This window comes from Barbus barbus (genome assembly GCF_936440315.1).
Source record: "Barbus barbus genome assembly, chromosome: 31".
Lineage (NCBI taxonomy): Eukaryota > Metazoa > Chordata > Actinopteri > Cypriniformes > Cyprinidae > Barbus > Barbus barbus.
The window spans coordinates 2,210,201-2,222,350 of NC_136759.1; the positions used below are offsets into that span (position 1 = coordinate 2,210,201).

The 12,150-nt window shown below is 32.7% G+C and overlaps 1 protein-coding gene across 2 annotated transcripts in view; it reads left to right on the top strand.

The window, feature by feature from the left end:
* LOC306851002 (coagulation factor X-like) overlaps positions 1-11,944 on the top strand; it is a 14,172-nt gene extending 2,228 nt beyond the window's left edge. The window contains exons 3-9 of one of the 2 annotated variants that reach the window (XM_079387004.1): positions 1-28; positions 1,033-1,057; positions 1,181-1,294; positions 1,408-1,542; positions 4,583-4,854; positions 6,251-6,365; positions 9,477-11,942. The exon at positions 1-28 is cut by the window's left edge and continues 130 nt beyond it. In XM_079387004.1, coding sequence (XP_079243130.1) covers positions 1-28; positions 1,033-1,057; positions 1,181-1,294; positions 1,408-1,542; positions 4,583-4,854; positions 6,251-6,365; positions 9,477-10,063 — 1,276 coding nt within the window. In that variant the 3' untranslated portion in view covers positions 10,064-11,942. Of the gene's footprint in view, positions 29-1,032; positions 1,058-1,180; positions 1,295-1,407; positions 1,543-4,582; positions 4,855-6,250; positions 6,366-9,476 lie in introns of both variants that reach the window. The other variant, XM_079387005.1, reaches the window with a different exon arrangement.
* Positions 11,945-12,150: the final 206 nt, after the last annotated feature.

Consider the following 12,150-nt stretch of genomic DNA (forward strand, 5'->3'; position numbering starts at 1 on the left):
CGAGATCTTCCAGAGCAGAGAGAAAACGGTACAGTCACACCATATATAGTCTTATTCCACTCTGTATGGGCTTCTTGTGCTGATATATGGCTCTTTGGAGATTATTAAAGTTATTGATATTTCATTAGGTTCATCAGATCAGAGTTTTTGTTTCTGGGCTCTGTTAAGCAGTGGTTTTCACCTTTTTTTAAATTTACTAATACATTACAATTTGTAAGTAGTAGTAGTACTATAGTATGTACTAAGAAAATAGCAATTTCTATTTCTATTATAAAATTTCAGAGCTTGACATTACTAGAAAACACTATTTATAAAAGAAATATATATATATATTTTACTAAAAAAAGAACTAAACAAAACAAAAATATGACTTTTTAGGATTTTATTCATTTTCATTGGTTTTTCCAAGTCTAGATATCACACTTAAAATTTCCACATACATCCAGCTCAGATTATTTCTTGATTTTTAGATGTTTTTGCTATTTTCACTTATATATTGCATTGCATTATGTTTTGCACATTTAAGTCTCGTATAACTAAGACATATTATTGGAGATATAGACTGACCACTGATATTTATATCAGATTATGTAAGTATCTTACTTACATAACTTTTTGTCTCCACCAAATTTAATATTTTTGCTCAGTTTGAGTTTCTGAATAAGCAGTTTTTTACTCCATATTCTCACTATATCAGACTGTATGACAATATTCATATTTTGTCAAAAAGTTCAATGAAATCTTTAATTGAATTTTTTTTTTCTGACTAGTATCTCATATGTCAGAGTTTAAAGGGTTAAATCATTTTCAGACCCCAGACTCGTGGTTGAGAATCACTGCTTTAAAGCAGCAGAACATAGCGATAGATTTCTGAAGAACTAGTAGAGAATGAAAAGACCTTTGTGTCTCTGAAAGATTCTTCAGTGACATCAGACCTTTTTAAAATCCTCTGTAGTTCTAAATGGAACTTTTGTTTTTAAGAATACAATGACATCATTGTTGTCTGACTTTCATCTTCCTGTGTTCTAATAGATGGAGTTCTGGTACAAATATCAGAGTAAGACTTTTCTTTATTAACCATTTCAGTTCAAGGCACTCTGCTGAAATAGTTTCTGAATAAAGTCTGACACCTCATCCTGACAGATTAAGATGGAGTTAATGGTGTGGTTGTCATGTGTAGATCTGAATCTGTGTGGCTTTAACCCGTGTCTGAATGGAGGAATCTGCAGAGAGAGCCGCAGCGTTCTCGAGTGTCTCTGTCCTCCGCAGTACAGCGGGACAAACTGCCAGACAGGTGCACTGCAAACCTCACACTGCACTATATATATAAGACTAGATGAGTCTTTTGAGCAAACATTAAGTTGTCTGTGTATTTATTTTTGTACTCATATGTTTGTGTGTGTTCAGAGGTGTTTGACTGTAAATATAAGAACGGAGGGTGTCTGCATTACTGCAGTCAGTCAGAGCAGGCGGCAGGCGTTGTGTGCAGCTGCGCAGACGGTTATCAGCTGGATGAAGACGGACGGAGCTGCAATCCATCAGGTACAAACACAAACCTGTGCAACCAGTGTTACTCAACTCAAATGCTTAAACAATTAGAATTTATTATTATTATTATTTATTTATTTTAGTGCTGTCAAATGATTAATCGTGATTAATTGCATCCAAAATAAATGTTTTTATTTACATATGTGTGCGTACTGTCAATATTTCTTGTGTATATATAAATACAAACACACGCATGTATATATTTAAGAAAATTATATATAATATGTAACCCTGGGCCACAGTCAGAAGGGTCAATTTTTTTAAATTGAGATTTATACACCATCTGAAAGCTGAATAAATAAGCTTTCCATTAATATATGGTTATGATAGGACAATATTTGGCCGAGATACAACTATTTGAAAATCTGCAATCTGAGGGTGCAATATTGCAATCTTAGCAATGCATATTACTAATCAGAAATGAAGTTTTGATATATTTACGGTAGGAAATTAAAAAAATATCTTCATGGAACATGATCTTTATTTAATATCCTAATGATTTTTGGCATAAAAGAAAAATGGATAATTTTGACCCATACAATGTATTGTTGGCTATTGCTACAAATATACCCCAGCGACTTAAGACTGGTTTTGTGCTCCAGGGTCACATATACAATATAAGAATATGAATATATAAATGTGTAAATATTTTCAAAATATATACTGTATGTGTGTGTGCTTGTGTGTGGAGTCAAGAAATTTGCAAATATGATTAAAAGATGAATATGAGACAGAACTACAGAATGTCACATTTTATTATTAGCCGTTTCAACACATAGATGTTTTACCAAATAAAAAGAACAGCACTTTTAGAGTTCATCCCACTCATTGATGTGAGCATAAGTATTGGGACAGTTGAACATAAGGCAGATATAAAAGATTAAAAGCTATTATTTAGTTGCAGATCTCTTGCACACAATCACAGTGAGTCTGTGACCCATAGACATCACCAGACTCTTGCTCTCATCCTTTGAAATACTTTTCCCAGCCTTTAATGCAGCCAATCCCAATTGTTGCTTGTTTTGGGGAGTTTCTGCCTTTCCTCTCCTCTCCAGCTGCTGAAATTCATGTTCAATCAGATTTAAATCTGGAGATTGACTTGGACAATCTAACACTTTCCATTTCTATGCCCTTATAAATTCCTTGACTGAACTGGCAGGTGTTTTGGGTCATTGTCCTGATGCAATATGAAGCACTTCCCAATCAATCTGGAGGCATTTTCTTGAATATTGGTAGGCAAGATGGTTTTGTACCCTTCCTAATTCATTCTGTTACTGTCATCATACATTAAGTCATCAGTAAAGTTGAGAGGGCCTGTTCCAGAGACAGCCATGCATGCCCATGCCATGACACCACCTCCACCATGCTTTACAGATGAGGGTGTATGCTTGGGATCATTGCAGTTCCCTTTTTCTCCACATTTTTGCTTTCCCATCACTTAGATAAAGGTTCATCTTTGTCTCATCGGTCCATAAACACAGTTCCAAAACTCTTCTGGCTCACCTTTCTGCCTTATTTTTGGTGCTGGTCAGAGGTTTGCATCTTGCTGTGTAGCATCTGTAATTCTGTGTCAAAGTCTCCTGAGGACAGTAGATTGTTGTTGGTGATTTTACAGACACGTCTTTTAGAGTTCATTTTCACAGCTTTTATGATTTGTCTGTCATCAGCTCCTGTTGTTTTCTCAGCCGATCAGGTCGTTGTTGGTTGCTGGTGGTTTCCAAACTCTTGATTTCTCCATGCCCTTTGTTTTTGCTGGAGCTCTAACTGACTTCCTCTTTTCTTTTAGCATCCAAATTGCTTGCTTTTCTCTCAAAGTCAGCTCCCTCATCTTCATCCTGGTTTGTGTGTGTCATCATCGAATGCAAGATTCAGAATGCAGAAGTAATGGATATAACTGATACGACACATTCCCTGCTTTTAATATCTGAAGAATTAATGCAACAGGACACAGCTGATCACTTAGAAAGAGCTGTGAGGCAACTGCTCCAATACTTCTGCTCACATCAGATAGAGGGATGAAACTCTAAAAGTGCTGAACTTCTTAGCTGGTAAAACATCTATGTGTTGAATTGCCCAATAATAAAATGTGACATTCTGTAGTTTTGTCTCATATTCATCTTTTAATCATATTTGCAAATGTCTTAACTCCACAGCCAACAGAGCAATTTTGTCTTTACTGCTCCAATACTTTTGGAGGGCACTGTATATAATGTAAACAAAACCTTTTATTTTGGATGTGATTAATTGCAATTAATCATTTGACAGCACTTATTTATTTATTTGTAACCTAATCATTTATGTAAGACTTTTAATTTATTTAGAAATTAATTATTTGTGCATTAAGAAAATAAAGCCTTTTTAGGAGCATTAACATGATTAGCATTGTGTCATTAATTTTTTTCATTATAGTAATATAACATTTCCCCACAAATTTACATCACCAGTTTCTTAAGTAGTCATTATTCTCAAAAATAATTCCCATTATATATGCATTACTATATTTCATTACATTAAAGACAAATATGATCATATATTTGTTTAAAGTGTGTCTATATAGTTTTATTAAGTTCTGTTTTTAATTTTAATTTTAGTTTTAGTTTTATTTATTTTAGTATTTCAGCTTTTAATGTAATTGTTGTTATTTGATTTCATTTTTTTATTTAATTTCAGTTATGTTTATTTTATTTGAAGTAATGAATTTATTTTTATGCTTTTTTTTTTTTTTTTTTGTTAGAAGAACCATTTTTAGTTCCACATTCAGTCAAAGATTCTTTAAAGAAACATCTCTTACTTACCTTTTTTGCTACAAAGAAGCTTTTGTGAAACAGAAAGGTTCTTCAGATGTTAAAGGTTCTTTATGGAACCATTTAGAGACAAACAGGTTCTTCAATGGCATCCTGGAGCACCTTTATTTTTACTTATACTTATTTATTAATACTTATTTAGGTGAAATATGCATTTTTATTTTACATGATAATTGCCCTATGGTTGTTTTTCTAAATGTAAACCCATAATACACTGATGTGTGTGTTAGTGCAGTATCCCTGTGGGAAGCAGTGGACTGGAGGGATCATGTCTCGCTCTCTGGATGATATAAGCCTCACAGACATCACCCACATCACCACAAACTCCTCCCACTCATTACATAAAAACAGTTCACTGGACAACTCCACTCACACATCAAACCAAACCTCACCTGCGTCACCGGACGAGCCGTCTGACACAGGAAGTGACATCAGCGGAGTGAATGAGGACGCACGCATCGTTGGTGGTCAGCTGCAGGGTCAGGGCGGGAGTCCGTGGCAGGTCAGCTTTCTGCTTTACTCTGAGTGTTTTTGAAGCATAATTCAAAGTACTTGAATTAATTTGTTGTGGTAATTCTATAGTTGCCGTGGTAATATAACAACTATAGTAATATAAACAAATGACTTTACCCAATACTGTACTAAGATTTCTACAACTATTGGATATATTATACTACAATACACTACAGTTTACTGTAGTAAAAACTAAAGTATACTACACTATTTATTACAGTTTATCAGTTCACTACAGTTAATACTACAGTATGCTGTAGCATTCATTCACAAAGTGTTGTAAATACTATAATATACACACTTTACTATAGTATGGTTCAAAAACACTGTAGTATTTACTATAAATGACTAGTATTTTTTTATGTGGGACAGTCATCACCAGTGTTGGGGAGTAACTTGTTACATGTAACTAAAATATGTCATTTAATTACAAAACAAGGTTACACTTTATTTTAAGGTGTCCTTGTTACAGTGTAATTATACATTTAAGCACTGAGTAATATTAATTAACTACATGTACTTACTATATGGTTAGGGTTTGTTTTAGGGTTACTTGCATGTAATTATTTAGTTTTATTATAATAGTGACGTGTACATGTAACGTGTAACAAGGACACCTTAAATAAATGAAATTATAATCAGTTACAGTTACTGAGAAACAAATATGTAAATATGTGTTTTTTTTCATACGGATTTAATTGATTTCTTTCATAAATTGCAGTGTTTCAGGAGTTTAGTACACAGAATAGGACAGATGCTTATTCCATAACTGTTTTATTTCCTAATTGGGTTTATGTATATAAGATTAAGTGTTTGTTTCCAAGCCATTGTGAGATTCCAGTGTTTCCTATTATAGCTATGCAAAGATTTGATTTCAAAAACAGTGTCATAGCTACTAAACTACACTGTAAAAAACAAAAGTTGACAAAACTTCAGGAGATTTTAAAATTTTCTCAACTTTTTGTTGTATAAACTGAAAACAAGAAGTTGAGAAAACTCAAAACTGTGCTGGAAAGATTTTTTTTTAAAGTGTATTTCTTGTTATGATTTTAAATCTGTATTTAACCTCAGAATGATCTCAAAGCAAGTCTGATTTTGTGGCGGCTGTGCTTTAAAATTAAATAATTTTATATTAATTCAAGTGATGAAGGATTTCTGTGTTGAGTTCTACTGTAAAGTTAACCCTGTTTGCTGTTTGTTTAAAAATTATTAATAGTTGAAAACATTAGAAATTTAAAAAAGTAATCAAATGTAATCCGTCACATTACTTTAATGAAGTAAATGAAATAGTTACACTGCTTGTTACATTTTAAGTAGGGTAACTAATCTGTAACCTATTACATTTCTAAAGTAAGCTTCCCAACACTGAACCGTATGATCTGCAGGTTCTGCTTCGTCGTGAGGATGAGTACGGTTTCTGCGGCGGCTCTCTGATCAGTCAGCGCTGGGTCGTGACGGCGGCTCACTGTCTCCAGCAAACACCGGATCACGTGACCATCGGTGAGCCCCCAGCCGTCCGTCTGGAGTGACTCTAGATGTTTCATATGAGCTTGTGTTACAGCACAGCAGTTATGACAGTGAATATCACACTAAAGTATCTACAAGATACAACATTAATCTTTATTATTTATAGTTATGTATATTTTTATTCATGGTATTTTATTTTTTTTTTATTTTTTTTTATTAATAGAAAGTTCACAAAAGAACAGCATTTATTTGAAATATTATTTTAATAAATAATAATTAAAAAGCTAAATTAATAATAAAATAATGTGAATTAATGTATAATTTTTTAGCAGTATATTATATATAATATAATATAAATATATATCTGTGTGTGTATATATATATATATATATATATGTGTGTGTGTGTGTGTGTGTGGGCAAAATATTATTTTTATTTTTATATATAAATAAATATACAAAATCACATTTATAATAACTGTTCATGTAAATGCAATAACTATTAATGCATCAATATCATCCTAGAATAATTAAGTACAAGAAACGCATAATATAATGTGTAGTTTCTTTGTTTATCTATTTATTTATTTGTTTGTTTATATATTTTATTTCAGATTGACTTTATACATTCATAAGCACCACTTCTTGTAATATTTAGTATTACAACTTTTTTATTTGTATACAAATGTATACATTATGCTTTAGCATGTATTATTTTGTATTTAATTTTTTCTGATTTAATAATCATTGTCCAGGCTGATTATTTATGTATTACAGTAACGAGAATGAGGTCTTCGTTTTCATTACAATAATAAAAATGTGTTAGGACATGCTTAATTGTCAGGAAAAAGTTATTAATATATATCAGTGTTATTTTAGTATCATTGATATGCTATTATTAGTACTATTTTTATTTATGTTCATGTTAAATATATATGTGTGTGTGTTATTAATTTTTTGTTTTAGTAATTTTGATGTCATGTGTTTTACATTTTTAAATATATAGTATTGTGTAGTACTACAATATGTTACTGAAAACTCTTTTTTTATTAAGTTTGTTATTTTAGTAACTTAAACTGAACAAAAATGAAAAATTTCAGCTTAGCAATTTAAGTTAAATAACAGTGCTCAGTTAATGTGTATTTTAACTAATGGAAATCTTGTTTTTATAGTTAGTGCTGGGCAGCGATTAATCGTCATTAATCACATCCAAAATAAGTTTTTGTGTACATAATAGATGCGTGTGTATTGTGTATATTTATTAGATATATACAGGTGCTGGTCATAAAATTAGAATATCATGAAAAAGTTGATTTATTTCAGTAATATGATTCTTGTATATTAGATTCATTCATTACACACAGACTGATATATTTCAAATGTTTATTTCCTTTAATTTTGACGATTATAACTGACAACTAATGAAAGTCCCAAATTCAGTATCTCAGAAAATTAGAATATCAATTAAGACCAATGCAAAAAAAATGATTTTTAGAAATGTTGGCCAACTGAAAAGTATGAGCATGTACAGCACTCAATATTTAGTTGGGGCTCCTTTGGCCTGGATTACTGCAGCAATGCGGCGTGGCATGGAGTCGATCAGTCTGTGGCACTGCTCAGGTGTTATGAGAGCCCATGTTGCTCTGATAGTGGCCTTCACCTCTTCTGAATTGTTGGGTCTGGCATATTGCATCTTCCTCTTCACAATACCCCATAGGTTTTCTATGGGGTTAAGGTCAGGCGAGTTTGCTGGCCAATCAAGAACAGGGATACCATGGTCCTTAAACCAGGTACTGGTAGCTTTGGCAGTGTGTGCAGGTGCCAAGTCCTGTTGGAAAATGAAATCTGCATCTCCATAAAGTTGGTCAGCAGCAGGAAGCATGAAGTGCTCTAAAACTTCCTGGTAGACGGCTGCGTTGACCTTGGACCTCAGAAAACACAATGGACCAACACCAGCAGATGACATGGCACCCCAAACCATCAATGACTGTGGAAACTTTACACTGGACCTCAAGCAATGTGGATTATGTGCCTCTCCTCTCTTCCTCCAGACTCTGGGACCTTGATTTCCAAAGGAAATGCAAAATGTACTTTCATCAGAGAACATAGCTTTGGACCACTCAGCAGCAGTCCAGTCCAGACGCTTCTGACGCTGTCTCTTGTTCAAGAGTGGCTTGACACAAGGAATGCGACCGCTGAAACCCATGTCTTGCATACATCTGTGCGTGGTGGTTCTTGAAGCACTGACTCCAGCTGCAGTCCACTCTTTCTGAATCTCCCCCACATTTTTGAATGGGTTTTGTTTCACAATCCTCTCCAGGGTGCGGTTATCCCCATTGCTTGTACACTTTTTTTCTACCACATCTTGTCCTTCCCTTCGCCTCTCTATTAATGTGCTTGGACACAGAGCTCTGTGAACAGCCAGCCTCTTTAGCAATGACCTTTTGTGTGTTGCCCTCCTTGTGCAAGGTGTCAATGGTCGTCTTTTGGACAACTGTCAAGTCAGCAGTCTTCCCCATGATTGTGCCTACAGAACTAGACTGAGAGAACATTTAAAGGCTTTTGCAGGTGTTTTGAGTTAATTAGCTGATTAGAGTGTGGCACCAGGGGTCTTCAATATTGAACATTTTCACAATATTCTCATTTTCTGAGATACTGAATTTGGGACTTTCATTAGTTGTCAGTTATAATCGTCAAAATGAAAGGAAATAAACATTTGAAATATATCAGTCTGTGTGTAATGAATGAATCTAATATACAAGTTTCACTTTTTGAATGGTATTACTGAAATAAATCAACTTTTTCATGATATTCTAATTTTATGACCAGCACCTGTATATAAAGACACACACATACAGTATATATTTAGAAAATATTCACATGTATTTACATATATTATATATGAACATATTCAATATATAAACATAACTTTTTTCTTAAATATATACATGCATGTGTTATAATAAATATACACAGTACACACATACATATATTATGTACACAAAAACATTTATTTTGGATGCGATTAATCGTTGTCCAGCACTAGTTTTGATTTTAGATAACAATAACAACCCTGATATACAAGCATCATAAAATGGGCATCAAAATTTGATTTACTTGCCTTAATGTCATAACCCTTCTACAGGCGACTACGATAAGATGCGTCCTGACAAAGACGAGCAGAAGATCTCGGTGCAGAAGATCGTCCTCCACCCTCACTTCCACGACTACACCTTCGACAGCGACATCGGCCTGCTCTATCTGTCCCGTCCCGTGGCTCTGGGGCCGTTCTCCGTCCCCGTGTGTCTGCCGGACGCCGGTCTGGCCGCTCGTCTGCTGAGGCCCGGGGAGCAGGGCCTGGTGTCTGGATGGGGAGCCACGGGCTTCCTGCGGCGCTCGTCTCGATTCCTGAGGAAGGTGCTGCTGCCGGTGGCCGATCAGATGAGCTGCATCAACTCCACCGAGCACGTCATCACCGACAACATGTTCTGCGCCGGATACCTGCTGGAGGAGATGGACGCCTGCACGGGGGACAGCGGCGGCCCCTTCGTGGTCAACTACAGGGGCACCTGGTTCCTGGCTGGCGTGGTGAGCTGGGGCGAGAGATGTGCTGCCGAGGGCAAATACGGCGTTTACACCAGGCTGGGAAACTACTTACCCTGGATACGCCAGGAGATGATGAAAGAGGAATCGGGACGAAACCGGAGCCAATCCACTACTGAAGCTCCATAGCACTGCTGGGAATAAAACATAACCCACACGGCAAAACAAATAGAGTCTGAAAAATATTGTTAACTATAATTAAAAATAAAACAAAAATGTTATATAATATATATATATATATTAGTGTTGTCAAATGATTAATGGCGATTAATCACATCCAAAATAAAAGTTTTTATTTATATAATATATGTGTGTGTACTGTGTATATTTATTATGTGTAGGCTATATAAAGACACACACATACAGTATATATTTAGAAAATATTTACATGTATATATTTATATTCTTATTTTATATTATATATATATATAACCTATTTAAAATATAAACATAACACATTTTTCATAAATATATATGTGTTTGTATTTATATATACATAAGTGTGCACACTTATATTATGTGAACAAAAACTTTTATTTGGATGTGATTAATCAATATATATATATATATTTACATGATACATGATATTTAAAAATACATTTATTTTTAAAGCATTTATATTTTGAATTATATTTACAGTGAGCATAACCAATCAATAAAATAAAAAATATTAAGCACCTTTACAGTTAATATATATGTGTATTTTCAAAAATACTTTTTTAATTTATTTAAAAATAAATTAAATTAATATATATATCACCCTGGACCACAAAACCATTGGTGTATGGTTTGTTATGATCGGACAATATTTGGCTGAGATACAACTATTTGAAAATCTGGAATCTGAGGGAGCAAAAAAATCTAAATATTGAGAAAATCTCCTTTAAAGTTGTTCAAATGATGTCTTTAGTCCCAATTAAAAATATATTTGCCCCCATTATGATTTACAGTAAATGTAACACATATGGGAAAAAAGTCAAAAATATTTTTCAATTTATTTCAAAATATAGGCCTACAAAAATATTTTTTTAGATATATTTACATATATAAATATATTTATAAATTCTTTCTAAAAAATCATTCAAAATTTTTCGAAAGCATTAAAAAATATTTTTTTTGTCCTCCAGATAATTCAAATTATTTTGCCTTTACATATATTTCAGTTTAAAAAATACATTCAAATATCTTAGATTTGAAGAAAAATATTATATAATCTATAACGTGTGTGAACATATAATACAGTTTCATTTAAAATGAGCAAAGAATATAGATTACAATGTTCCAAAAAATACAATATATCTAAAAACAATTAAACATTATCAAATAATTGTATAAAATCTGTAAATATATACATTATATAAGAAATAAAATATATATTTTTAAAAATTAAACATTGAAGGTAGACTACTATGAGACTGGAAACGCATTTTCTTTCCCCTGAAATACAATTAAATAAATTTAGGTTCAACTTTCATACCAAAATATATTTCAGATTTCAAAAATATATTTAATTGATCTTCTCGTGTCTGAAATGAAGCAGGATCTTTTCTCTTTATTAACATCACAAGACACTGCAAAAAACAAACAAACAAAGATTCTCCGATTTATTTTTCAACCCCAAGATTTTAACAAAATACAATACAATAACATCCCATCAGTTATAGTAAATTCAGTAACTAACAATAAGCAAGATATTGTTACAGTATTTAATATTTGTTAATGCTTGTTAGTCTATATTAGCTCTGATCCATTAAATAATATTAACAGATAAAACCTTTTATTTTAATAATGCATTAGTAAATGCTGAAATGAAATGTTTCATCCCATGTTTATTAATATAGTTCATTAATGTGAAGTACTGGAAGCTTTTTGTGTTATCAATGCTATCAATTATCAATGTTATCAAGTGTTATCAATGCTTTGCTTGTTAATTATTTGTGCATCTTTTTATTTGTTCTGTAAGTGATTTCATATAATAAAACAATTCAAGTGTTATGCTTATTTTTTTCAGTGAATAAGTCCTATTTTTCCACTTGTTAATGTTTATTGAAAGATTATAATCCGACTTCCCAGCAAAGCAATGCAACCTGTATGCCAAAAATATACATTTTCATATTTCAAAACATACTAAAATTTTCAATAAATATCACAAATATACATTTAAAAAAATATTTAAATATATTTTGATATGGTTTAGGTACTTATATTTAAATTAT